At 38.0% G+C, this 27221-nt stretch overlaps 1 protein-coding gene across 5 annotated transcripts in view; it reads right to left on the bottom strand.

Annotated features, from left to right (window-relative positions):
* Window positions 1-1146: 1146 nt before the first annotated feature.
* LGSN (lengsin, lens protein with glutamine synthetase domain) overlaps window positions 1147-27221 on the bottom strand; it is a 198937-nt gene continuing 172862 nt past the window's right edge. For all 5 annotated transcript variants that reach the window (XM_062186321.1, XM_062186319.1, XM_062186320.1 and 2 more), the window contains 4 exons: window positions 19424-19556; window positions 18204-18389; window positions 10514-10680; window positions 1147-2568 (listed from right to left, as the gene is read on the bottom strand). In XM_062186321.1, coding sequence (XP_062042305.1) covers window positions 1369-2568; window positions 10514-10680; window positions 18204-18389; window positions 19424-19514 — 1644 coding nt within the window. In that variant the 5' untranslated portion in view covers window positions 19515-19556 and the 3' untranslated portion in view covers window positions 1147-1368. The remainder of the gene's footprint in view (window positions 2569-10513; window positions 10681-18203; window positions 18390-19423; window positions 19557-27221) is intronic.

Raw genomic sequence — 27221 nt, forward strand, 5'->3', positions numbered from 1 at the left:
ATTCCTTTCCTTCCCCATCCAGCCTATAGTGCCTCCTCTCTACTCTTATACCCTGCCCCTCTCCCCACCACACACACACACACACACACACACACACATGCTCACACACACAGGAACCTTACTCTTAAGTTCCCAAACACACTTTTCCTCCTCAAAGGAAAAACAGAGGCGAACCATTAGTGAAGCACAGACAACAGACAAGATTTTCACTATTTAAAACTCCAGAGTACTAAGAATGTTAATAGGAGGATCAAATTCTAGTCCTCTGCATGTGTGTTTGCTAAGTTGAAACTGTGCAGTTGGTTTTCATTGAACATAAAATCTTCTCTTTGATCCTCAGCTGCAGAACAATACTTTCATTTGCTAGTAAACAGATTTTCAACTTCTTGCTAAAAGAAGCCAAAGTTTACTGATAGCTGCAATGTTATTGCATTCAAACAAAGGGATGGGCCATCTAATATTCTTTAGGAAGATACTTATTTCTGAAGACAGTGCAATTATAATTTAAACACAAATTTAAACTAGGTAGTTGTTTTTCCACTCCACAGATCACTAGAGTGAGGTGTCAAAGAAATGTTGACTTTTGAAGAATGGAGCAAAGCAACAGAGCCCACCCATACACCCCATTCTACCTGTCTTTTATGTATTGGACTTCAACAGCAGGCACTGTGTAAAGAAAGGCTTGGACAACCTTTAGAATCTGACCTCATTGTTCCCAGCCCTAATTCTATATCCTATGGAATGGTTTCTTGGGGACAGTTTAGTCTTGAAGTTCTGCATCTAGTGGACATGGTAAAAAGAGAAGAGACACGTGAGAATTCGGTTGACTTGTCATCATGACTTATTCTTGCGAAATTTACTAATCCTACTTAGAAAAATCACAATGATACTTGCAAACCAGATTTTTAATATGTTTTGATTAGTTATATTAGCATATTTATCTCCCGAGCAGCCACAATCTATGTGTATAATTGAAATCATTTCTTCTTTTTCCTTTCTTTTTTGTGTCATTTAGGTTTTCCTTTCTAATGCTCCATCTTTTTTAATGTGTGATTATATTTATTCCCTGAAAAAAAAAACTAAACTGAATATTCCTATGTAGGTTAACATACACAAAGGAAATAATAACTGACTGACAAGAACTGGTAAGATTGCATATCACAGCTTCACCACAACTTTATTGTTTGTTTCAGTAATCAGAATTCTTTCAGCAGGCCCACTTTATCTGTCATATGTTACATGGAGACAAAAAAGAACAATAGCTTTTATGGGCTTGCTGTTATTAATTACAAGAGTTCAATCTTCGTCTTTCTGGTAGATATGTTAATAAATAACCACATCCCTAAAGAAATAGCTAACAGTTCTATTCTAAATAAAATACTCCAAGAATTTATTTCTCTCAGCATCTGTTTCTTCATTTTCCAACTCATATTTCTTCATGGCCACAAAATATCGAATAAAAGTTTCTCCCAGAGCCTCTCTCAGACATTCATCTTCCTCCAGTGCCACAAGGGCATCTTCCAGTTTCAGAGGAATCTCAGATGGTTCTGACTGAAAAAGGTCTGTGCTGTCATCTGGACCAGCCAAGTCATCAAGGTTGCTTTGAAGTCCATCTAAGCCAGCAGCAACAGTGGCAGCCAGTACCAGGTACGGGTTTGCTGTTGCCGAACCTAGTTTATTTTCTATCCGGGCACCTTTGTCACCGTGGCACTTGATATTAAAAGCACAGCTGTTATCATTGTATCCCCATGTCGTAGGCACACTCTCCTTCAGGTCCTTGGTCTCTTTGGAATAACGCTTTCGGCAGCTAACAGCAGGTGCCATCAGGCAGCTGAGAGCAGCAGAGTGCTTCAGGAGTCCTGCCAACCATTTTTTCCCAATGATTGTGAGCTGTTCAACCCCAGAACTGTTGCAGAACATGTTTTTCTTCCCATCAACATCCCAGAGACTATGAGACAATATTCCTGAATTGCAGAATCCAGTCTCAATGAAAAAGCTGGCAATGTAATTATATTTCCTTGCCACTTCTTTGACACCCGTTCTGAGAGTAAATGCATTATCAGCTGAACTTATACCAAATTCAGGCAGAAAGCAAATTTCCATCTGACCTGGCCTGGTAGAGGAGGAAAAGCTCTCAACACTGGCTCCAGTGTGATATAAGCCATCAACAAGTTCCTGCATGAATGGCTGGTCATGATTATTTACTAATGTTGAAGCAGCAAAAGATATGGTCTTTGAGTTGATAATTTCAGGCACTCCGAAAATGCAAAAATCATAGATGAAGGCAGAGAGGAGGGAAAAGCCACAGTCCTGCAGCTGATTCAGTTGCCTCTTTGCAATGTACCTTGGGGATGTCAACAGCGGCTCACCAGTCACAGTGAAAGTGTCACATATCACTCTTGCAGTTCTCTCAGCCCATGGCAAAACTCTAAAGGTTGATAACTCTGGCATCAGGACTATGTCATTGTTAAAACATGTGGCTCTTATGTGATTCACTTCATTGTCCTTAGGATTTGGTATCAATTCAAGATAACCTCTGGGCATGAAAACACCATGGATCACTTTTTCCTGAAGAAGGAGGATACAGGAAGTTAAAAACAAATCAGAGTTGAAAAAGAGCCTTGTTGATGAGAAAAAAAAATTATGTTTGACATTTGATAACACTAACAATATTGCCGGCGCCGTGGCTTAACAGGCTAATCCTCCACCTTGCAGCACCGGCACACCGGATTCTGTCCCGGTGGCCCCTCTTCCAGGCCAGCTCTCTGCTATGGCCCGGGAAGGCAGTGGAGGATGGCCCAAGTCCTTGGGCCCTACACCCGCAAGGGAGACCAGGAGAAGCACCTGGCTCCTGGCTTCGGATCAGCACGATGCGCTGGCCGCAGCGGCCATTGGAGGGTGAACCAACGGCAAAAAGGAAGACCTTTCTCTCTATCTCTCTCCCTCACTATCCACTCTGCATGTCAAAAAAAAAAAAAAAAAAAACACTAACAATATTAGCTAAATGCTAAATACCTTAAAGTAAAACCCCAAAAAGTACTTTTATAAATAATTCTTAATATTTTAGGCATTGAAGACTTCATCTGCTCTTTTTAAGAAATGCCACTATTGTTATAGATTTAACTATTTAAATATTGCCATATTCACTTCATATATAACAATTATTTAAACACACATACATACTCTTTTTTGAAAACAGGAATATTAATAGCAAACAATGTGGGATTCCATAAAGATTAAAAGATAAGGAAAGAAGGCATATTATTATGTTGGTTCCATGATTCAATGATGACAATATTTAAAACTGCCAGTATAGCAAATAATAGAACATCCATACTTTTTTATTCTCTCTCTCTCTACACACACACACACACGTACATATACATATACATATATACACATTAACTTCTGCATATGACAGAAAACATGCGATATTTGTCTTGGCATGTCTGGCTTATTTCACTTAGCATAAATTATCTCCAGTTCCACCCATCTTGTTGCAAATGCCAGGATTTCATTTTTTATGCTGAATAATATTCCATCATCTATATATACAGCATTTTCTTTATTCAGTCATCAATTAGTAGACATGTAGGTTGATCCCCTATCTTTGCAACTGTGAATAGGGCTGCAATAAACATGGAAGTGCAGATATGTCTTTAATGTGGCTATCTTCATTTCCTTTGACTATATTCTCAGAAGTGGCATAGATGGGTCATGTAGTAGATATATTTTATAGCTTTTTGAAGAATCTCCATACTGTTTTCCATATGGCTATAGTAATTTCCATTCATACCAACAATGTTTCTGGGTTTCCTTTTCTCCACATCCTTACCAGCATTTGTTATTTTATGATTTTTAAATAAAAGTCAGTCTAACTGAAGCAAGATTATATCTCATTGTGGTTTTTATTTGCATTTCCTTGATGACTAATGATTCTGAGCCTTTTCTCAGGTGCCTGTTGGTCATTTGCATTTCTTCTTTTGAAAACTTCATTTCTTAACTGAAGTATTAGTTTTCTTGTTGTCGAATTTCTTGAGTTCTTTACATATTCTGAATATTAATCTTTTACCCAGTGCATAGTTTGGAAATTTTTTCTCTCATTCTGTTGTCTCTTCACTTTGTTAATGTTTTCTTTGCTATGTAGAAACTTCTAAATTTGTTATAATCCCATTTGTTTATTTTTGCTTTTATTGCCTGTGCTTTTGAGGTTATGATCTTAGATGTGAAAATAGTGATCATAAATTAAAAAGTATAATGATAGGGAAAATATCATCATAGCAAAAGGCAAAAGCATGGTCTTATGGAAATTTTGAAATTATTGACATCAAAAGGAACTTATAAACTAATTTTATTTTACTTGTTAACATTTCAAATAAGGTGTTATTTTGGCTTATTCACCATAATACCCAGAATTAACCAACACTTAAGAGTATACAGTAAGGAGTCCTCAGTTCACGCAGGTCTTTGGTGTAATGGTTAAGATGCCTAGATTGGAGTCCTAGCTCTGTTGCCGGTTTCAGTTGCCTGCTAATGTGCCCCCTGGAGGCAGCAAGTGATGGATCTCTGCACCTCCACAGGAGACCTGCATTGAGTTCCTGGCTCTCAGCTTCAGCCTGATCCAGCCCTGGCTACTGCAGACATCTGGAAAGGGAACCAACAGGTGGGAGATCTGTGTCTCACCCTGCCTTTCAAATAAATTAAAGAATGACAAGTAAATAAAAATTGAAGATAACAACCCTCAAACCTTCTCAGAGAGTTCACTGTGATCAGTTTTACAACAGGACAATTTTCCTAACACAGAGAAGCCAGGTCTGCTGATAGCTGTTCACCTGGCTTTACTCACTTTTACAGCTCATCTGTCCCATAGTCATAATGTTCCAAAAAACTTGTCTGTGAATGTGGACCTATATCTCCAAAGTTATAGTTTCCAATATGTTGTAGCCTTCAAATCAGCATGAACTAGATAGCAGATATGACTTCTAGTCCTAGCTCTTTTATCAATTACTTGTGTGAAATTAGGCAAGTAGCTGTACTATGTGCCTCAGTTTCCACGTCTGTAAAACAAAAATATTAAACTAGATATTGCTAAAGCCCTGGCTAGCCATATGTCTCTAGAGTGTAGTATATTCTATCATTGATTTAACTTTTGTTGTGGCGCAGGAAAGTGGTAAGGTTTTAAGTTGAACAGACACATAAATAAATTCTGAAAAACTGTAAACTAGAAATATCAGCAAGGCTTCATGTGTTATTGGTACAGTATGATTCCCCTTAAGCCAGTGAGTATTGTTAGGTCAATAAACATCCTAACATTCTGCAACACAGACGGTTCCCTGATGTTCCCTGGTGTTACATCCATAACCAAAACAGTGTGGATAACAAGGAGGTACTGGTCCTAGCACAAGTAGTCTACTGCTCCGCTCTTCTGTTGATAACTTTGAATCACCATTTCTACATATATTTTTAAATAACATCTGGGAGTCAGAACTATCGTGTAGTGGGTAAAGCCCCCACCTGCGATGCCAGCATCCCATATGGGTGCTGGTGCAAGTCCCAGCTGCTCCATTTTTTCCAGCTCCCTGTTAAGGCCTTGAGAAAAGATGATCCAAGTATTTGAGACCCCACCACCCAGGTGGGAGACCAGCATGAAGCTCCTGGCTCCTGGTGTCAGCCTGGACCAGCCCTAGCCATTGTAGCCATGTGGGGAGTGACCAGCAGATAAAAGACATCTCTCTCTCTCTCTCTATCTATCTCTCTCTCTTTCTCTCTCTCTTTCTCTCTCTCTTTCTCTCCCCTCCATATATAACTTTGACTTTCAAATTAATAAATTTTTAAAAAACACCATTTGACTTCAATGATCCAAATATATTTTTACCAATACACACACACACACACAGTGGTAATCCTTTAATTCAAAATTTCACTGTAAGAAATATAGATGATGAGGCATGCATCTAGCATAAAGTTTAAGACCCCAGTTGGGGGGCCAGCACTGTGGTCTAGCAGGTTAAAGCCACCTGAAGTGCTGGCAAACCATATGGGTGCCAGTTCAAGTCCCAGATGATCCATTTCTGATCCAGCTGCCTATTAATATGCCTGGGAAAGCACTGGAGGATGGCCCAAGTCCTTGGGCCCCTGCACCTACGTGGGAGACCAGGAAGAAGCTCCTGAATCCTGGCTTCAACCTGGCCCAGCTAGCTGTTACAGCCATTTGGGGAGTGAATCAGAGGATAGAAGATATCTCTCTCTCTCTCTCTCTCTCTCTCTCTCTTTCTCTCTCTAACTCTTTCAAATAAGTAAATGAATCTTAAAAAATAATAAAAACAATTTAAAAAGACCCCAGATGGGATGCCCACATCTCATATTAGACTGCTTAAGATCTAGTCTTGGCTCTGTTCCAAGTTCCAGCTTCCTGCTAATGCACACACTGGAAGACAGCACATAATGGCTCCCTGTCACCCATATGGGAAATCTGTATTGAATTCTCAGTTCCTGACTTTGGCCTAACCCAATCCTGGCTATTGCCAGCATTTAGAGAGTGAACCAGTGAACAGAATCAATCTCTCTCTCTCTCTCTCTCTCTCTCTCTCTCCCTGTCTCTCTCTCTCAAATAAAAAAAGAAATAACAGGGGCCAATATTCTAATGCCATGGGTTAAGCTGCCACTTGTGATGCAGCATCTCATGTCAGAGCACCATTTCCAGTCCAGCCACTCCATTTCCAAGCCAGTTCATTGCTAATGTACTTGGGAAGGTAGTGGAAGATGGCCCAAATGCTGGGCCCCTGACATCCATGTGAGAGATCCAGATGGAGCTCTGGCCTCTGACTTCAGCCAGGAGAAGCCCCGACCATTGCAGTCATTTAGGAAGGGAACCAGATGTCTTTCCTTCCTTTTCTGTCCCTCCATCTCTCTGTCACTCTGCCTTTCAAATAAATAAAACTTTTTTCAAAAAAGAAATAATGTTACTTCTATTTGTATGGTTTTTTTAGCTTGGAAATCTGTATGTTAGGTCTGTATGTATCTGAAATGGGGATAATGTGTTCTATTCATGATACTTTTAAGAGTTCCCACCATTTTAATGTGTTTGTATTCTCTTGGCTGTGAATAGTGGAGAACAGCTGGTCATCATTTCACTCCAACATTCCTTCACAAACTTAAAGAACAGTTAAAAAAAATCACACTTCAATCTTCACAACATTTAATCCTTATTTTTCTGAGCCTTCTTTCCTAACACTGTCATTTTCCTTATTCTTTTTTGAACATGCTAAATTCAAACTACCCACCACTAGTGTTGAGAAATATGTATGAACATATTCAGGACAATAACTTATCATAAATTGTTTTTATAGATATAAAGCATTAGGACAACTTCATATTCCAATATAGATCAGTATGAACTCAACAAAAAGTCTTGCCAAATAACTCAAATTCCTATGATGGCTGAACTCTGGAGTATAGTAAAGTTCACCTTTTGAATAACCCAAGAATCAGTTATCAATATACCATGTTTTGATTCTATCAAAAGTAGAAAGAATCCTTCTCATCTGCATCTAATTTAAGAAAAAAAATCAACCCTTTGATAGAACAGAGACAATAAGAGTTGATTATAAGGTTTAGGTATGCTAATATACGAAAGCTTTAGTAGAGTACCAGGCACATTGGAAATTCTCTGAGGAGACACCATTTTGTCATATTTTCCCTATTTGGCCTTTTCCAATTACGCACCAGTCTATTCCCTTTTTCTTAGTAGATAATTTTTTTTCTAAGTCAATATTTTTTTTCAGTTTAATAAGACAGAAATCATAGTAAAATAAAAAACAAAAAGAGACATTAAAGTTGACCTAAAGGCAGTAAGTGCAGTAAAAAAAAACAAAAAAAAAAATGCACTGAGCTGGAAATAAGGCATTACAGACTAACAGCCCTGCCCTGCTGCTAAGTTCCCACACAATGTTAAGAAAACTTTTCCTTAACCTTTCTGGGCTACATTTTCCTCATCTTTAAATGAAGAATATGGATTATATTATCTGTGGTATGGTTTCATGGTTTCATGTAATAATTTTCAAACTGATAGTTTATTTTCCACAAACAGAAAAAGTGTCAAAAAATTATTTATAAGGATCAAAATTACTTTTCATAGCCAAGAGCAAACTCGAAGTACTTCTTCTACTCTGCTTAGTGTTTTTTCCATATGCAATTTGTGTGCATGCCTGTGTGTACAAACACACATTTTTTTTTTAAACAAAAAAATTCATTTTATTTATTTGAAAGACAGAGTTACAGAGAGAGGCAGAGACAGAGAGAGAAGTCCTCCATCTGCTGGTTCACTCCCCAGATGGCTGCAACATCCGGAGCTGCGCCGATCCAAAGCCAGGAGCCAGGAGTCAGGAGCTTTCTCTGGGTCTCCCACACGGGTGCAGGGACCCAAGGACTTGGGCCATCCTCCACTGCTATCCCAGGCCACAGCAGAGAGCTGGATCAGAAGAAGAGCAACCGGGACTAGAACCAGCACCCATATGGGATGCCAGCACTTCAGGCCAGGGCATTAACCCGCTGTGCCACAGCGCCGGCCCCAGACACATTGTTTACATTGGTTTGCACAAATGAGCTGATTTTTAGTGATTATTTATAACAAATTTTCCAAATAAATTATTAAGTTTGTTATGCGTATTTATGAAGCAAATAATATGAAATATCAAAATTTCAAAATTTCCAATTGAATTTAATGCATTAAGAATAAGGATACTCGATAACCATTAAGTAATTACTAATCAAACAGAAAATTACTAGAAAATTGAAACCAAGAATAAAGACACGTCTTGAGAGAATTATAATGAGTGATATGAAAATTCTCATGGTAAATGACTTTTTCCATGGGACTGGTGTTGTGGTGCAGTGGATTGAGCTACCTCTTGCTTTGCTGGCACCTCTTATAGGCTCCAGTTCAAGTCCTGGCTGCTCCACTTCCAATCCAGCTCCCTGCTAGTGCAGCTGGAAAGCATCGGAAGGTGATTGAAGTACTTGGGTCCTATCACCCATGTGGAAGATTCCAGTGGTGTTCCTGGCTCCTGGCTTCAACCTGGCCCAGTCCCAGCTATTGCAGCCAGTGGAAAGATATTCTCTCTCCCCCCCCCGCCATGTCTCCCCATCTTTCCCACTCTCCATAACCCTGCCTTTCAAATAAATTTAAAAATGTTCAAAAGAGAACTTTTTTCCTAGATAAATTCCAGGAAAAAAGTTATTCTTATGTGTGGAATACTGAAAAGAAGAATGAAAGGGGAGAAGAAAAGGGGAGAAGTTTGGAGGAGAAAATGAATACAGAATATTCTGTTTATGTAAATTATAGAAATCCTCAGCAAATGTAAGCAACACACTACGTTATATTTTTGTGAGGGAGTTCTATTGAAGAACTATAGTAACCTTCTAAATGTGTAGCATTAGATGCCATCAGTGGAATAAATGATTCAAATATGACAAAAACTGAATAGCCAACAATATTGATATACATTGAGGTCTCACAGGTGCTTGCAGTGCCAGTTATATTTCCTAACAGATTAGATAAGATTCATGTGAATCATATTCTGGGCCTGTTCCCAGGAAATTATATATTTTGATAGCAGATTAATCAATATGTGTCCTTGTCTGCATAAAGAGGAAACAGCATCCGTGAACACAACCAAAGAATCTCTTAAGAAATGAATTTGAATTTCTTGGAATTCTTTAAAAAAATTTTTGAATATGCCCAGTACTTTCCAACATAAAGAAAATGAGAAAAATTACAATTTAGGTACTAAAATGATAAAAGCATGATATAGTTTTAAATAACCACAAAAGGTGCTTGATTTCTATACTTTCTTAAATGGCACTGACAAATGTCTCTTCCTAAAAACTTTGCTGGCTAAGTTACAAAACAAATCAGTCATCAGAATAAAAACATGACATAAACCAATATAAAGTCCTGAGAAAGTCTCAAAACTAATCCAAAAATACAAACTTTTTTGATACATCCATTTTTAAGAATTTAATGATCTTAAGTCATCCAAAACCAATGGGGTATTTTCTTATCAGAATTAGAAACTGAAGAGATACATTCTTTATCTAGAAAATTATTTCTATATTTTCATTTTTTCCCTTTTATATTTGCCCTTGGGGCCTCTGTTGCAATTTTCTCATGTCAAATAAAATATAATCTTCATAATTGCAGTAAAGGAGAAAAGATAATTCTGTAGAGGGAAATTATTCTAGGCAGAAGGACTAAAATTGCCCGTCTTAATTAATGTTGTGTTTCTATTGGGTAAAAGAACTGCTGTTTGAGAACTAAGAGTATATTTTCAGTTCTCAGGAGACCAAAAATATGCTTGGTGGGAGGGAGGACAAGGAAAGAAATGAAATAAATTATTGGTTTTCAGCTTGAATCGCTACGTAGGTTATAAGAAAAGAATTAATTGTAATAAGGACCATTTGCTTACTAATGGCTGTGAAATTGCATTTAGTCCTAACTATATGTAAAACTCACTTGAAAAAAGTGTGCAGGGATACTCTTCGACCTGGACACACCATGAAGGTCTGATGCTTCAAACTGTACAAACTGGAGGTGATTTTTGGCCATCTCTTGTTTAATGTGCTTCATTCTAGAAGAGAGTTGAGGTGGGGTCAGAATTTGAGTGCTATCCCTGGTACAATCTGTAAAATAAAGAATGGTTTCAAGTCACTCTACAATAATGAACTGAGAAGTAAAAGGAGACTGGAGAGCAGTGAATTGGTCATTGTGATTACTAACAAAAGCATTATATAATCCTCATGTCATTGACTCAGAGTTAGAGATCTTACCTTTCTTATTTTGCCTTTACCATCTTCCAAAGAGCATTGTCCAAACAATCAAGAGGTTGTTTATCAGTCAGAACTAGGTTACAAGTAATAATATCTGCATAAATGTATAGCAAAATCATATGTAGGTACTTATAGAAAATCTTTTTGTTTATGAAAATTAGAATATACTTGTATAACTGGACAGCATTGGCACCACAACAGTCTACAAAGATGACTACCATTGTAAAGATTTTAGACTTCTTGAATTATCGCAATACTTAAGTTAACAGTTTCTGTATGATTTTAGATAAAAATTATTTGCTTTTGTTTATTTTTGTGGTTCTGTTTTTGATTTGTGTGTTTTTGTTTTTACAAAAAGGGCATTTTAGTTTTATAATGGTATCAGTATCTAAGAAATCATCTAACAAACTTAAAATTCATTTCAGTAAGCAAACAAAAGCATTTTCTAAGAATGAGAATGTAGAAGATGAAAAATCTGGACTGTACATCCAATCTTACGGTTATAGACAAAGAAAACTGTTCTTTTTGAGACTTTTAATATAGTCTGAAGATTCTAAAACTTTAGAGCTAGGAGAGACATTGTAGATAAATCATCTAATATGAGCAACTCATTAACTTGTGTCCTGGAGAGATGCAATGAGGTAATCTAAATCATACTATCAATTCATAGCCAGAATTGAAACTAGAATTGAGACTTCCTGACTCCTGGTGTGTGATCATTACCACAAAATGAATAAATGTATCTACAGCACATAGTGCATATGACAGTTGTCCTCATTCTCAGTTCCACCTTCTGAGGTTTCAGTTGTCCTTGGTCAACTGAGTTCTGAAATATTAAATTAAAAACTCTATAAATTAACAATTTCTAAGTTTTAAATTGCATGCTATTATGAGTGGCATGATGAAACTGTCTGCCTTCCCAGTCCATCCTGCCCGAGGATATGAATCATCACTGCGTCTAACATAGCCACACCGTATGTGCATCCCATCCATTACTCGCTTATGGTAGCTGTCTCAGTGTTCAGACTGACTGCTGTGGTATCACAGTTCTTGTGTTCAAGTGACCCTTACCTTACTTAATAATGATTCCAAAGCACAAGAATAGTAGCTCTGGTAATATTGTCACAGTATATTGTTATAGTTGTTCTACTTTTATTAGTTACTATTGTCAATCTATTACTATGCCTGATTCACAAATTAGCTTCTACAGTAGGTACTTATAAACAGAAAAAAATAAAGTATTAGGATAAAAACTTGTGGAAAATGGAATTCCAAGATAAGTCTTCCGTGGTGAAAAAAAATGAGATCCATGCAATTTTTCCAAGTATGTATTTTCTATAAACTTTTTGGAGACCCTTTAAATATATGATTTAATTTATTTTGCACCAGAGTAAATTTATCTTTCTTTCACTTTTCCAGGAGCTCTCTGATGTTCCCTCAAATTTGTACATCATATAGAGCTCAATACGCTCCATCATTTCAGCATCCACTGGAGATACTGTATAAATGTTAGTTACTATCAGGACTTTTAGAAGTAACAGAGTGCAGTGGTTCAGCACAAAACACTGAAGTGCAGGGCCAGCACTGTGGCCTAGCTGGTTAAGACACTGCCTGCAGCACCAGAATCCCATATGGCAGCGGGTTCGAATCCTGGCTCCTCACCTCAGAATCCAGCTCCCTGCTAATGCAGCAGAAAACGGCCCAAGTGCTTGGGTAGACTCAAAGGAAGCTCCTGGCTCCAGGCCTCAGTCTGCCCCCCCCCCCCCATCGCAGCCATTTGGGGACACCTGGGGAGTGAACCACCAGATGTCTCTCCCTCTCGGTGTGTAACTCTGCCTTTCAAATAAATAAATCTTTAAAAAACACTGAAGTTTATCTGCCTCTTCTCGAATCCTAGTTTGCCCTAGAAACCTTGTTCTTTCTGTGCTCTGCTTCCTCACTGATAAAATATTACCTACTTCATGGGCTTGTTATGAGGATTAAACAAGTTGTTTAACAGTTACTGGCAGGCAGTAAATGATAAATAAGTGCTACTTAACAGCATAAGGGGAGTACAATTATTTTAACCCTAGTAAACCATACCATGATCACGTCTGCATTCAAACACCCATCAGTCGATCACATTGCTGATGTTTAACAGTTGTGGTTTTAAAGCAATATTTGACTACCCTTTTAATAATTAGGTTTTTAAAGTGTGTAAAGATTGACAGTTTAAATACATAGATTAAGTAGATATTGATTATGTAAAGCTTGAGGAAAACAAATTCCTGGTTCCACCTATGTACATATCTTAGAGATAATGTCCTGTCACCAATAGGTTTGGCCACTCTGACACACCTAAGGCTTTATAACTACCTTCTATTTAACACAATTAACCTGCAGCAATTACAATGCTATATGCTAAATTAGCAGTTGCTCTGTTCCCAACCTATTCTGAAATGTTGGGTGTGTGGCCCACATTGAATAATGTACCTTAAATTCAATAAAATTTATAGACATTCTAAAACATGGCAATTTTCACATAACCAGTGTTATAAATAAAATAAGCAGTTTTATACAAAGTATAAAGAACACATTTCCTATAAAAGGAAAAAGGTAATTGTATTAGTTCACTGGTATTAGGTTGACAGCTAATCTTACTGATTTTTTGCTTTATGTGTAGCTTCTAAATTTCCTGTAATAAATATATATTATTCCAAAATAAGAAAAATATTCATCCACTCACAATAGGTATTTTTTAATCACCACCTGCTATTTCATACTATTTTCTAGGAAGGAAACCAAAAAAGCTCTGCCCTCATAGAATTTTATAGTATTAAGTGGGAGAACTATGGATAGCAAACACATCCTCGAATGCAAAGGGTTGGGGTCGGGGGGGGTCAGGGTGGGGGGGGGGAGTGCTGAGAAAAAAAAGCCCCTAATCATCTGGAGTAGCAATTATGTGAGACGTGATCACAATGTGGACACATCAACTCCTGATTCATTTGAACACATCCAAGTTCCACTGTAGTTGGACAGTGGGTATGCATATTAATTTACCCTGGCTTCTATAACAAATACCCCTAATCAGTTCTGGAGGCTAGAAGTCCAAGTTCAAAGGCATCAGCAGTGTTTCATCTAAGCCTCTCTCCCACTGGCTTGTAGACGGCTGCTCTGTTCAATATCATCACGCAGTGTTTTCTCTGTGCATGTCTGTGTCTTAATCTCTTCTTTTGAGGACATCGGTCATCCTGGATTAGGGACCTATTCTACTGACGTCATTTAACACTAAGTTCTTCTTCAAAGACCATGTCTCCCAATTCCATCAAATTCTGAGATGAGGTATTGGGGAATAGGACTTCAATTAAAGAATGCTGAAAAGACACAACTCAGTAACAGTCTACTATGCTGTGTCCATTTCTTCACAGTCTTTATGGCCAATTGCCTGCCATACTGTGTCGTTACATGCTTTGTATCCCTTCCCACTGGCATATCAGCTCCATGACATCAGGGGCTTAGTTCCACCTCCTGCTGCAGTATTCTCAGAACCTGTAACAGTGTAGGGAAAGGGTAGGTAATCAATAAATATGTGAGTGTGGAAGTGAATGGATGAATCGCTGGATGAATTAGCACATCCTTGTGTTGATTTGACCTTGTCTAATTAATAAGCAAAAGTTAGCATCATATATTTTAGTGTGTATCCTAAGTATCATTTTTTCATTCAAAAATTCAATTATTTCACCAAATATGAGAACCCTTCCCAATCTAAATTTATTTTCGAGGCATCAACTAATCTTGCTGCATCACTGTTTGAATTTCTTTTCTTCAAATAAATCATCCTTGTTACTTACAATTAAACCTTTTGGCCAGCCTTTCTCTACTGCACATGATGAATAGCAGGCAGATAATTGCCAGTTCAGGGGCCCATTTGTTTCTCTTACAGTGTGATTCCTTGGAGGTGTTCTCCTTTCCTATCTCCTCAGAGGACTAATAAATTAAATCAATTGTGCTTTTATAGGGGGAGTTTTACTGCTGTGAGTGTTTGGGGAAAAAAAAAAATAAGAAAACATTAGGAAAAAAACCTAGAAGCTCTGTAGCAACTGGAAGGCCTTAAAGAAATGTCTGTGTTCAGTGACAATGAAGACATATTTCAGTTACAGAAAACAAGCCATGGTCACTTATAAAAGGCAGATTGAGTAGGCAGTTGGGCTTTCAGAAATACCAATGCAAAAAAAAAAAAAAAAAAAGAGGAAAGAAAAGAAAAGTGCATTTGAGAGTGCATTCTGTACTACGTTCAGCTTACTACACGCCTGGGATGACTGGCCACACTCCCATCGTCCCTCATCCACTGGCTGTAGTGAGGGCCACCCTGCTAGCACAAATGTGACCCCACCCAGCTACAAAGCAGGGACAATTTAAAAAGGCACTTTTCTTTGGAGCAAAAAAAAAAGTCATTTTTGGAAAAACTCAGAGTAGTCACTACAAAGGAAAAATCCTATTTCAAACTTTCTTGCACTTAGGTTGAATTTTATAATTATTTTTTAAATTACATATTGGTGGTTTGCTCTTGGTTGTAAACCTTTTAGAAATTAGGATCTCTGAGGAATTTAATCCAGCCTGGGTCAAAGACAGAGTTTCTGAACTCACCAAATTGAGTCAATAATGGAACTCAAGCCCATAGTCATGACTAACAATGCAAAGAGAGTTCATGGCATAAGTGCTTTCACCAGATTTTTTAATTGAAAATTAAGAGACGGTAAATTTGATCTCTGTTTTGTGACTAAAACTAGAATGTATGAAACAAAGGTCACAAACTTTTCATGGAAGATAGCAGGTATTTTCTGATTAGTCTTTCCAGAGCTGACAACACTTAACCATTTAAAAATTTCAGACAAAAACCCTGACTTCAAGTTTTTTTTGAACATAAATCTGGCAATGCTGTGACAACTTCCCCAAAGCAATCATTGACTGGAGTTGGAAAATAGCATCTTCTAGTTCATGATACAGCACACATTTTCTGTACAGGGCCAGAAAGCAAATATTTGCAACTTTGAGGGCTTCATGGTATCTGCTGCAACTCAACTATGTCATTTTAGCACCAAAAAGGCTATAAACAATATATAAACTTTATTTACAAAAAAAAATCAAACTGGCTGTCTGCAAGCTGAATTTGGCCCTTGAGCCATAGTTTATTGGTCTCTGCTCCAGTTTCTCATGACCTGCTTGACTGCCTGTTTTCTTCCAGCAGCCCACTTCTCACACTCGTATTACCTGCCTGGCCCCTGCAACATTTATATCAACAGTTTTCAATGTTTATAGGCTTTCAGCATTAATTTTAATAGTGTCATAGAGAAATTCATGAAACCAAAGTGCAGAGAAATTCAGAGATGAGAAATGATGAGGTAGGCAGAATGATCCCTTAAAGATATTCATCCCACCTTAATCCCTAAAATATGCTAAATTGCATGCCAAAGAGGGCTGAGGATGTAATTAAGGTAATGGATCTGAAAACAGGGAGATTATCTTGCATTATCCAGATGAGCTCTTAAAAACACAGAACTCTATCCAGCTAGCAATAGAAAAGAGAAGAGGAAGAAAGGGAATTCAGAAAGATGACAAATATAAGAAAATCTTGAGGCATTGCTGTTGTCTAAAATATAGAAGCAAAGAGAGACTTTTGGGAGCTAAAGAGGTTCGCAGTGGACAGCCAACAGGGGAACAGCAGCCTCAGTCCTACAAATCAAAATGGGTCAGATTCTTTCACCTCGGTGAGTGACCATCAAAGTGTACTGCTTCTGAGAGTCTCCAGATAAGAAGCCAGATGGCTAACACCGCGGTTTCACCCTTGTGAAACCTGAGATAAGCCAGCTGAGTCAACCCAGATTTCTGACATGCAGAACTGTAGGATAATAGATTTGTGGTTTTGTTTAGATGTGAAGTTTATGATAATTTGTTATAGTGGCAATAGAAGACTTATACAGATGGAGTCCCATTAGTATTCAATTTCTAGGCTCCAGTTCCCCCAGAAGTCTTTTCTGTAAGAAAAAATTAACTCTGCCCAAAGAAAAGTCTGGTATCTGCCCTTTGCCCCTGGGAGGTCATCTCTATACCCCTGGAAAGTCCTGCCTGACAAGAGTGTCTGTGTTTGCCTGGGGGCTCCAGGCCATGCCAGAAAGTCTGATAATGTCAAGTGGGAACTTTGAGTCATGGGGTATAAGCTTGATCCTCAGTGAAACAAGAGACTGAGGTCAGCCACATGGCCAGTTAACCATGGCAACCCAAAGACGATTCTGGACACCAAGACTCAGGTGAGCTTCCCAGGGGTGTACTAGCACATGTCATTCCCAAGAGAATGCTGCTGTCCAGGACTAGGACTCCACAGGGAAAAGAGTAAATAGATACACTGTGTTTGGTATTTTCCTGGACTTTGCACCAAGACTGATTTTAATCTGAGTCCTTTCATTAAATAATCCATAATTTAAATTGTAACAGCTCTCAGTGAGTTCTGTCTATTCTGTAAATCCTTCTGTCAAAGCATCATAACTAAGGTAATTCTGGGGAACTCCAAAATGTGCAGTTGGTCTCAGAAGTGAGGATAACATGGTGGACACTATCTCTAACTTCACACACTGTTTTTTTTTTTTCTTGGCTTTCCAAACTTTGTTCCACCATTCCATTGTAGATTTCCTCATGGAATACACATTTCTTTTTAACTAGTGTATATCAATTGAATCCAAGAGAGTTTTAAACAATACATTTATGTGCCGAAATATTTATATCAGGGCCAGTATAGTGGCATAGCAGGTAAAGCTACTACCTGTGATGCCAGTATCCAGTACAGGTGCTGGTTCTTGTCCTGGTTGCTCCACTTACAATACATCTCCCTACTAAATGTCTGAGAAAAGCAGAAGATTGTCCAAGTGCCTGGGCTCCTGTCACCCATGCAGAAGACCCAGATGAAGTTCCTGGCTTCAACCTGGCCCAGCCCTAACCATTGCAGTCATCTGGGGAGTAAACCAGCAGATGAAAGATATCTAATTATCTTTCCCTCTCTCTCTCTGTAATTTTCCATTTTAAATAAATAAATATATCTTTTAAAAAAAAGCTATGTCACTATCCATATGCCTGAAATTTAAAAATAACAAAATTCTACTTTTAGAGAAGACTTGAGAGATCTTCCATTATATCCCCTGGATTTTCCAGATGAGTAGTCCATTGGGTAAAGAAAACTGCAAAGCACTATAAATTCAGGTAAACAAATTCTTCCAAGTATTCTGACTTCTAGACTAGCATTTCTCAACCAATATTACACTATATCTAATTCAAATACGAAATTCAGATTGATGCCTACAAGCACATGCAAGTTTCTGCTGGAATGCATACCAGTAAATTCTTACCAGAATTTGTGTTATGTTCACCACTAGAAACACTGACTGTTTGGGGAGGCAATGGTTTCATCACCATTGTCTGATCCGGAGAGTCCTTATCATCCTGCGACACACAAGTCTCAGAAGAACTAGGTCCTGCGACTGGTTTACTCGTATCCCCCAATTGGTGACACATCATTTGGCTTCTGACTCGCTCTGTAATAATAAAGGAAAATGTTAAAACATGACATCCTTGTTGTCAACTCTTTCAATACTATATGGAGAGGAATACTTGAGAAAATAGTGACTTCCTAGCCAATGACATACCAAGTAAAGGTTGGTGGGAGTGGTTGGCACTAGTTACGCCATAGGAGAATGTGTTGTCCACACAGAATTTAGAAACAATAGTAAAATCAATAAAAAGTAGATTGATTCCATATGGCCTCTTTGGCAATTTTAATGGCCCCTGCCTCAGACCACCAACAGTTCCTAGAACTAAATCTGCAGTTGTTCATATCAACTCCCAGTTTCAATTCTGTTTCAGATCTATTGGAGTCCTGATGGAATTCCAACATGTATGCAAACTTTTTCCACACCTTTTTCATGGCTTCTCAAATCCTCATGATGATCTTCATATTCATTCTCATTTTTTTCTTTTTTTCTCTGATATTATCATCCACGTTTTAACCTTTACATTCTGAATATTTTGGCTGATCATTTTATAGATTAATATTTCAAGCTTACAGTTGCCATCTTTTATGTCATCTATGTAAAAATAAACTTCATTTCTTTGTCCTTTCACTTCTCCCAAGGATGAAAAGAAAATGTTTCATGAAAAGGAATACCCAGTGGTAATAGTCATTAACCACATCATTTTCTGGGGATGATAGCTAAACAGTTTGAGGGGCCGGCACTGTGGCATAGTGGGTTAAGCCGCCGCCTGCAGTGCCAGCATCCCAGATGGGGGCCGGTTCAAGACCTGGTTGCTCCACTTCTGATCTAGCTCTCTGCTATGGCCTGGGAAGGCAGTAGAGAATGGCCCAAGTCCCTAGGCCCCTGCACCAGTGTGGGACACCCGGAGGAGGCTCCTGGCTCCTGGGTTTGGAGCAGTTCAGCTCCAGCCATTGCGGACAACTGGGGAATAAACCAGTGGATGGAAGACCTCTCTCTCTCTCTCTCTCTGCTTCTCCTTTTCTCTCTGTAACTCTGACTTTCAAATAAAACAAATAAATCTTTTTTAAAAAAAATACCATTTGAATTGGATATATCCATTTCTCCCACTTCAGTTGAATAATCATGTGGCTTAGTGACTTTCTTTCTTGTCTTTCTTAATTTACTCATTCTACTGGCTTCAGTCTCATTAACTTCATCTCTTGCTGTATCCTGTAATAGTTAATAAAAAAGTCAAATAACAAATCATGCAAACAATCAAATTTGGAAGTCAAAAGAACTTCCTACATTTGAATAGCTGGATTTTAAAATGAGCATGGGAGACATTTTATAACAAGATAAATGTTATCACTTCCACATCTGCTTGAGTAACTCAAAGTTTAAAAAGTTCAACATTGCGCTAACAGGTTGGATTTTCTGTATCTCCTTATTTGTAGTAGAGAAACTATCTTTAAATACACTAAGATCTTTTCAAACTCAAGATTTCTACCTTTATTTCTTATTTTGGTGTATTTTATATTTTTATTTCTAAATAATTTTACAGGCCATTTCAGCAAAGTCTGATTTTTATAATTTCCATGTTTTTGAAAGTCACTAATATTTTTTACCAAAGATATGAGCAACCTGAATAGTTGGAATTTTTCTCTTATCTCTTTCTATCTTACCTCCTTCAACCTTATTGCATCAATATTAATTTCACTTTACAAAAGTACTTGCATTCATAAAATGCTGTTGTGTGACTGTCATATGTGTAAAGCAAAAGTCATCTCAAACTATTTACAGTTTGGGAAAATCTAAAGAGACATATTTAAAATAAAAAAGGTTAACATTAACAATCTTGTTTCAGTCACTGACAACATATTTTCAGCAGGAGATCAGGCAATGAGGCAGGGGTTGGTGGGGGAACCTGGGTGTCTCAGCACTAACAGCAGACAGAATCAGCCCTGCAGTTTCCGGACACAGGGTGTCACTGAACACATTTTTAAATTGTTTAAAGCAGAAACTGGTATTCTTAACGCTTTTTACAAACCACTCATTGTGGTTTGATTGGAAAGTGAAAGGGCCAGGATGGAAGCTATATCCTAAATGTTTTGATCTATTGTCCTTTTGAAGAGCAAGTTCAGAGAGATTCCATATCCAGGGGCAAGTTCTATATACATCTAAGTTTCTGTGGAACAGCTGTACCAATATATTGATAAAACCAGGTCATGGAACTGACATTATGGTCCAGCAGGTTAAGCCATTGCCTGTGATGCTGGCATCCCCTATGAATGCAGGTTCTAGTTCGGCAGCTCCACTTTTGATCCAGCTCCCTGCCAATGCACGTGGGAAGACAGCAGATGATGGCACTAGTACTTGGGCCTCTGCCACCCACATGGGAGATGCAGATGGAGCTCCAGGCTCCTGGCTTGAGTCTGGCTGAGCCCTAGACTTTGCAAACCTTTAGGAGTAAACCAGTAGATGGAAGATCTCTTTCTTTCTGTCTCTCCCTCCCTCTCCATCACCCTGCCTTTCAAATAAATAACTAATATTTTTTTAAAAAATCAACCTTTAAAAATAAAAAGTTTAAAAAGGATTTTCATTTTTTGTTTGTATATAGTAGTGATGCATCATTATTATTATCATATTTACAAACTTATTTCATAGAATAAGGTCACTGAAGAGGGGGTGGAGCAGTGAAGGCTTGGCACACCTGTTAAGTTGCCTCTTGGGCCATCAGCATCCCATAACAGAGTGCCTGGCTTCAAGTTCCAGCTCTACTTTTGACTCCAGCTTCCTGAAAATGCACTCCCTGGGAGGTAGCAGATTATGGCTCAAGGAGTTGACAACCCGTCACCCACATGGGAGACCCAGGATGGGTTTCTGGCTCCTACCCCAACCCTGCCTACTGCAGATATTTGGGGAATCAACCAGTAGATGAAATATTTCTCTCTTTCCTTTTAAAACAAATAAAATAAATAGACAAATAATAAGTTTACATCTTTTTGCTATTTTAAACCTTCACTTATGAGATTAAGTAGCCTCTTTCACTCCTGATAATCTTAAAATTGGATCATACTTTAGCTATATAATAGAGTAATTTATTTTCTAGAAGCTTAGGACTTTACTCAAGCATATGTATAAATTTTCCCAATAAAATTCTGACAAGATCTGATAGTGACAAAGTCTCAGTGTACATAATCATCTTTCTAAAGCTGCATTCCCAAAAATATACATTACATAATTTTATTTGTGTTAAACTTTTTTATATATTCCCCTCTCTGATCTTTAAAAGAAGTCTTGTTAAGAAAATAAAATTGTTGGTCAGGTATATAAATATATAAACAGCCTGAGGAGACTAACATTTTGGTTTAGTGTACTTTACCAGGATGATTCTCAGGTACAGACTGAAGGTATCAGATGAGATAAACTTTAAGCTTCCTTCCAGCATCAAACTCTAACAGTTAAATAAATAATTTAATGACAGTGTGAGCACATTGTCAGGCACATTTTCTTAGCATACTCCTTAAAGATAATAGAATCTCCAGTTATAAGTGAGAAAAACGAGACCTGAGTAACTTGCCCAAGACCACAACAGCAAATGAAAGTTACAAGTCTCTGATTTCCAAAACTCCACTCTGCTTTCTAAAACCCAGAGATCCAAGCCCAAAGAAAGTTTGTTTAAAAAACATCCATCCTGCCTGCTGTAGGCATTTGGGAATGAACCAGCAAGAGATGAAAAACATTTTTCTTTCTCTTTCTCTATCTCTCATAAATGAAAATAATTAAATAAACATTTAAAAAAAAAAAACCTATACCTCCCTCATATAAGCCAGACCAAAAGGAAAAGTTTCTTAAGAAAAGAACAATTAACCTAGTTACTAACATGAGAATTTCCCCAATGAGGACCCAAAACAAAATAGCAGTATGTGACTCTTACTCCATAAAAATTCCAGAAAATAAGGCTTCATCTGTCTAAAGTGAGGATTTACTCTATTATGAATAAGAAGAAATCAAAAATATAAAAATAAAAGAACTATGATTCACAAAAAATCCTACAACTGAATACAAGCAATATAATGTCTTTATGGTAGTTAAGGGCTTCCATGCTATGAAGAAAATGATATGTTTAGGGTTGCCCTAGTTCAGGAATAGCAAATGCAAATGCTAGGCAGACAGATGAAAGAATTATACAGTGGGTTGGATGGTAAACATAAGAGTTGATAGTGCTACCCAGGAAGAAATCAACATTTGCCAATTACACAAAATTTTCAAGGAATATTGAAAATTTGGATCTTTGTTTTAAATTTCATGATATTTAAATGTTGTCAATTGATTTAAAATATAAGATGAGGCAACTAGTTCTCAAAATGAGTGGAATGCTGTTCATTATTTGCAAACTCCAGACAGCCCTACTGAATCAACAGTGACCATCTGCCTTTTCCCAGCTTTGCTATCTAATTGATACTGAAGGATAATGGTCCAAATATTCAACCATTAGTGTGGCTTAAAAAAATAAATAAAAAGCAAGCATTTTTATTACATCAACCACACACCAGTTTTCTTTTAAATACTTCACACATATTAATTCATGAAACAATCCCTCAAAATGAGTGCATTGTCATACCTGTTTTAAAGATGAGGAAAACTGAGTAAAGAAGGAACTAATTAACCAGCCCCAAATCACACAGCTTCTAAGTAATGGAGCTAGGATGTGCACCAGCTACTCACTTATCCTTAATAAACATTGTCAGAATGCTCCCTCCTCACTGCTGGGGTGCTGGGGAGCTGGGGCAGGTGTTAGCTTTTTAACTCTTTAGTTGGTTGTGGAGAGGTCCGACAACCTCAGGAGAACAGTAGGACAGCTAGTGATGCGTGAAGGGTGGAAGGGAACCATTAAGAAGCTGTTGGACCTGTTTACCAATAAACCGAGACACGTTTCACCATTTATCAAGCAGTTCTCCCTTGTTACACCATTATGTTGGTCAAGCATTGTCTGGTGCATAGTAAAGACTGAGCAGATGTAAGCCATGATTGTTGTTACACAGGCACCAGGCAGTATAATCAGCAACTCTGTTGGAAAGATACCTCATTCTAGGTTATATCACACAGCCTGACCATCCAAGAGAGGGCCCCCATAGGGTAAGGCTCTAATCCCTTATCTGAGCACCTTTAGATTCTGAACGCTATAAACTAAGGAAACCTCTCAAAGCAACAAGAGTTTTCAGGAGTCTCAGAGGGAGCAATGTGGCCAACATACTCCTGGAATCTACAGTACTTCTATCATTAAGCAAACAGGATATTTTTAAACAGTCTTTTATAGACAGGGAAACAAGGCCAAGCTTAACCAGAGGAGGAGGCATTTGAGTTGAAGACAGAGAAAAACTAGGTTAGAAGAACTATGGATGCAAGCACAGAAACACAATTTCATTTCACTGCATGGCATAAATATGGAAAGCTAATTAATCTTAATTTTACAGCTGTCAATATTCTACTAAAACAGGTTGAAAATTCTAGTCTCTTCTGACATTTCCACCAGAGCTTTTCCTACTTCAGACATGCTTCTGCTGTAATTCCATCAGGAGGCTCATATCCAGGAACGGCCATGAACAATGTTTAGTATTAAAAGATGTTTTCGGCCGGCGCCACGGCTCAACAGGCTAATCCTCCGCCTTGCAGCGCCGGCACACCAGGTTCTAGTCCCGGTCGGGGCTCCGGATTCTGTCCCGGTTGCCCCTCTTCCAGGCCAGCTCTCTGCTGTGGCCAGGGAGGGCAGTGGAGAATGGCCCAAGTGCTTGGGCCCTGCACCCCATAGGAGACCAGGAGAAGCACCTGGCTCCTGCCTTCAGGTCAGCGCTGTGTGCCAGCCGCAGTGCACCAGCCGCGGCAGCCATTGGAGGGTGAACCAATGGAAAAGGAAGACCTTTCTCTCTGTCTCTCTCTCTCACTGTCCACTCTGTCAAAAAAAAAAAAAGATGTTTTCATAATTCATGTTTTTCTCATCAGACTGTTGCTTTTGAAAGTTGCTTATATCTTAATATAAGTTTGTCATTTTGTGTTTCCACTTAGTGATGTGGCCAAATTAATCAAAAGACTTCATCTGAAGGAATTTTGCTGAGTGTTAAATTTAGACCCTAATTTGACCTATGAAATTTCTTTCCAATACAGTAAGCAGTATTATGCAGATTCCAAATATCACTGGTTTTAGTCATTTTCTTTTAATTTTTTCTAACAGTTACCTTTTTAATGTAAATATTTTAATACTTTGGTTTTGACCCTTCTATAATAGCAGTAGTCTGAGATGTAATCATTTATGATTTACCAAGCACTCCGATTTTGTTAATGGCATCAGTGCTTAAAAAAAAAAGCAAGCAAAAACAAATCACATCAAGTTTTAACCTCTTTTAGAAATCATGGAAAAAAGGGCCAATGATTATCAAAGTTAAAAGAATATGTTCAATGGAAAAGAATGTATCTTCAGTTACCTTGAAGAGTGTTTTTCAAAGAAAAAGGTAGAAGAATGTTTTGAAAAGATAAATAAAACAGATATTTTAGGGGCTGGTGTTGTAGCATAGCAGGTAAAGCCACTGCCTGAGATGCAGACATCCCATACGGGTACTGATTCAAGACCCGGATGCTCCACGTCCTATACAAGTCCCTGCTAATGCACCTAGGAAAGCAGCAAAAGATGGCCCAAGTCCTTGGACCCCTACACCCACGTGGAAAACCCAGAAGAAGCACCCTGGCTCTTGGATTTGGCCTGGCTTTGCCTGGCAATTGCAGCCATCTGGGGAGTGAACCAGTGAATGGAAGATATATATATATATATATATATATATATATATATATATATATATCAACTCTGCCTTTCAAATAAATAAATAATTTTTTAAAAAAAAAAACAGGTATTTCAAATAATACAACACAAACTTTCATGAACTAATCTAAACATATCTCTCCCTATTAACTCAGTATTTCTGCTTTCAGTAACAAAGCCCAAGAAATTAATTCAAAATGCATAAAGTCATGTATGCCCAGTTGCCACTTCAGTTACAACAGTGAAAACCTGAAAGCAGCTTAGAGCAAATTTGGAGGAGTTAAATACATTGAGATAACTCTTTCAAGTGGACTCATCATTTTAAATGAAGTGCTTCAATTCATCTTTTGTTAACTGGATTACCACAGTCTTCACTTTCTTGCTGTCCTATATCTATTCTTAGCCTTCTCCTCCACATCCTCCATCACTACTATTTCTACATTATTTTTCTAAATCACAAATTTGGTCTTGTTCATCTGCTGAAGATACATCCAGTTTTACATCACCTTCAAGAAAGATTCAAATTAGTATCTTCTGTGGCCTTGTATAAGCCACCCTCACCAACCTCTCCAGGCTCCATAGCTGGCCATGCTCACCTGCAGGTCTTAACCTTCATCTATGGAAAAACTAATATTATCATTCTTTAGGCCTGCATTGTCTCTTTCTTGTCTAGTCTCCTATAGATTTTCTAGCATACTGCAGTGAGACAGTAACTTACTCTTCTGACTATAACTGTCAGCCACCCTGAGTGGTTTCCTGTAACCACTGCACTCAAAGATGATTAATGTTCTTATTTGGGTACAAAAAGTCATCTCTACATCTCCCTTCTTTTCTAAATGTTTATTTATTTAACTGAAAAGTATTCTATGTTTATGCTATACGACTTAATGTTTGAATTATATACTGTGGGACTGCTACATCAAGCTGTTTAACATATGCATTATCTTTTTTGTGTCATGAACACTTAAAATTTGAGGTAGATGTTTGGCATAGCAGATAAGGCACCATTTGGGACATCTGCATCCTATATCAGTGTGCCCAGGTTTGACTCCTGGATTCTGATAGATTCTAGCTTCTACATCCTGCTCTAGATTCTAGCTTCCTGCTGATTTGCACCCTCTAATGCAGTAGGGATGGCTCAAGTGATTGGGCCTCTGCCACCAATATGCAAGACCTGGATTGAATTCCCAGCTCTCAGGTTTGGTCCCACGTGGAGCTGTGTTTTTTTTTTTTTTATTTTTTTTAATTTGACAGATCGAGTTAGACAGTGAGAGAGAGAGATAGAGAGAAAGTTCTTCCTTCCATTGGTTCACCCCCAAATGGCCCCTACTGCCAGAGCTATGCCGATCCAAAGCCAGGAGCCAGGTGCTTCTTCCTGGTCTCTCATGCGGTTGCAGGCGCCCAAATACTTGGGCCATCCTCCACTGCCCTCCTGGGCCACAGCAGAGAGCTGGACTGGAAGAGGAGCAACTGGGACTAGAACCCGGCACCCATATGAGATGCCAGTGCCACAGGCAGAGGATTAACCTAGTAAGCCACGGCGCCAGCACCAAACAAATAAAATCTTACAATTTTACCTACAAAATACATGAAATCTGTTCTCTTTGTATTAGTAAAAATTTAAAAATAAAGTAAAAAATATACTCCTTTAGCGATTTTCAAATATTCAACTATTACTAATTGTGACCCCATAATGTAAAATAGATCACTTGAACTTAATCTTCTTGTCTGAAATTTTGTGTACTTTGACCAACACCTCCCCAGTCTGCCCATCCCCCAGCTCCTGATAATAAACATTTTACTTTCTAAAAGTTCAACTTTTTTTTTTTATACTCCAAGTGTAAGTGAGATCATGCAACATTCGTCTTCTCTGTCTGACTTATATGATGTCTTCCAGGTTCATCTATGTTGTCATAAAAAATTAAAATGCTTATTTTTAAAGGCTGAATAATATTCCATTATGTATGTATGTGTATATATATACATATATATGTATATATATATATATATATACACCACATTTTCTTAATCCATACATTTATGGACTCTCACATTGGCTCTGCATGCTGGTTTTTGTTATA

The sequence above is a fragment of the Lepus europaeus genome, chromosome 3 (assembly GCF_033115175.1).
Source record: "Lepus europaeus isolate LE1 chromosome 3, mLepTim1.pri, whole genome shotgun sequence".
Lineage (NCBI taxonomy): Eukaryota > Metazoa > Chordata > Mammalia > Lagomorpha > Leporidae > Lepus > Lepus europaeus.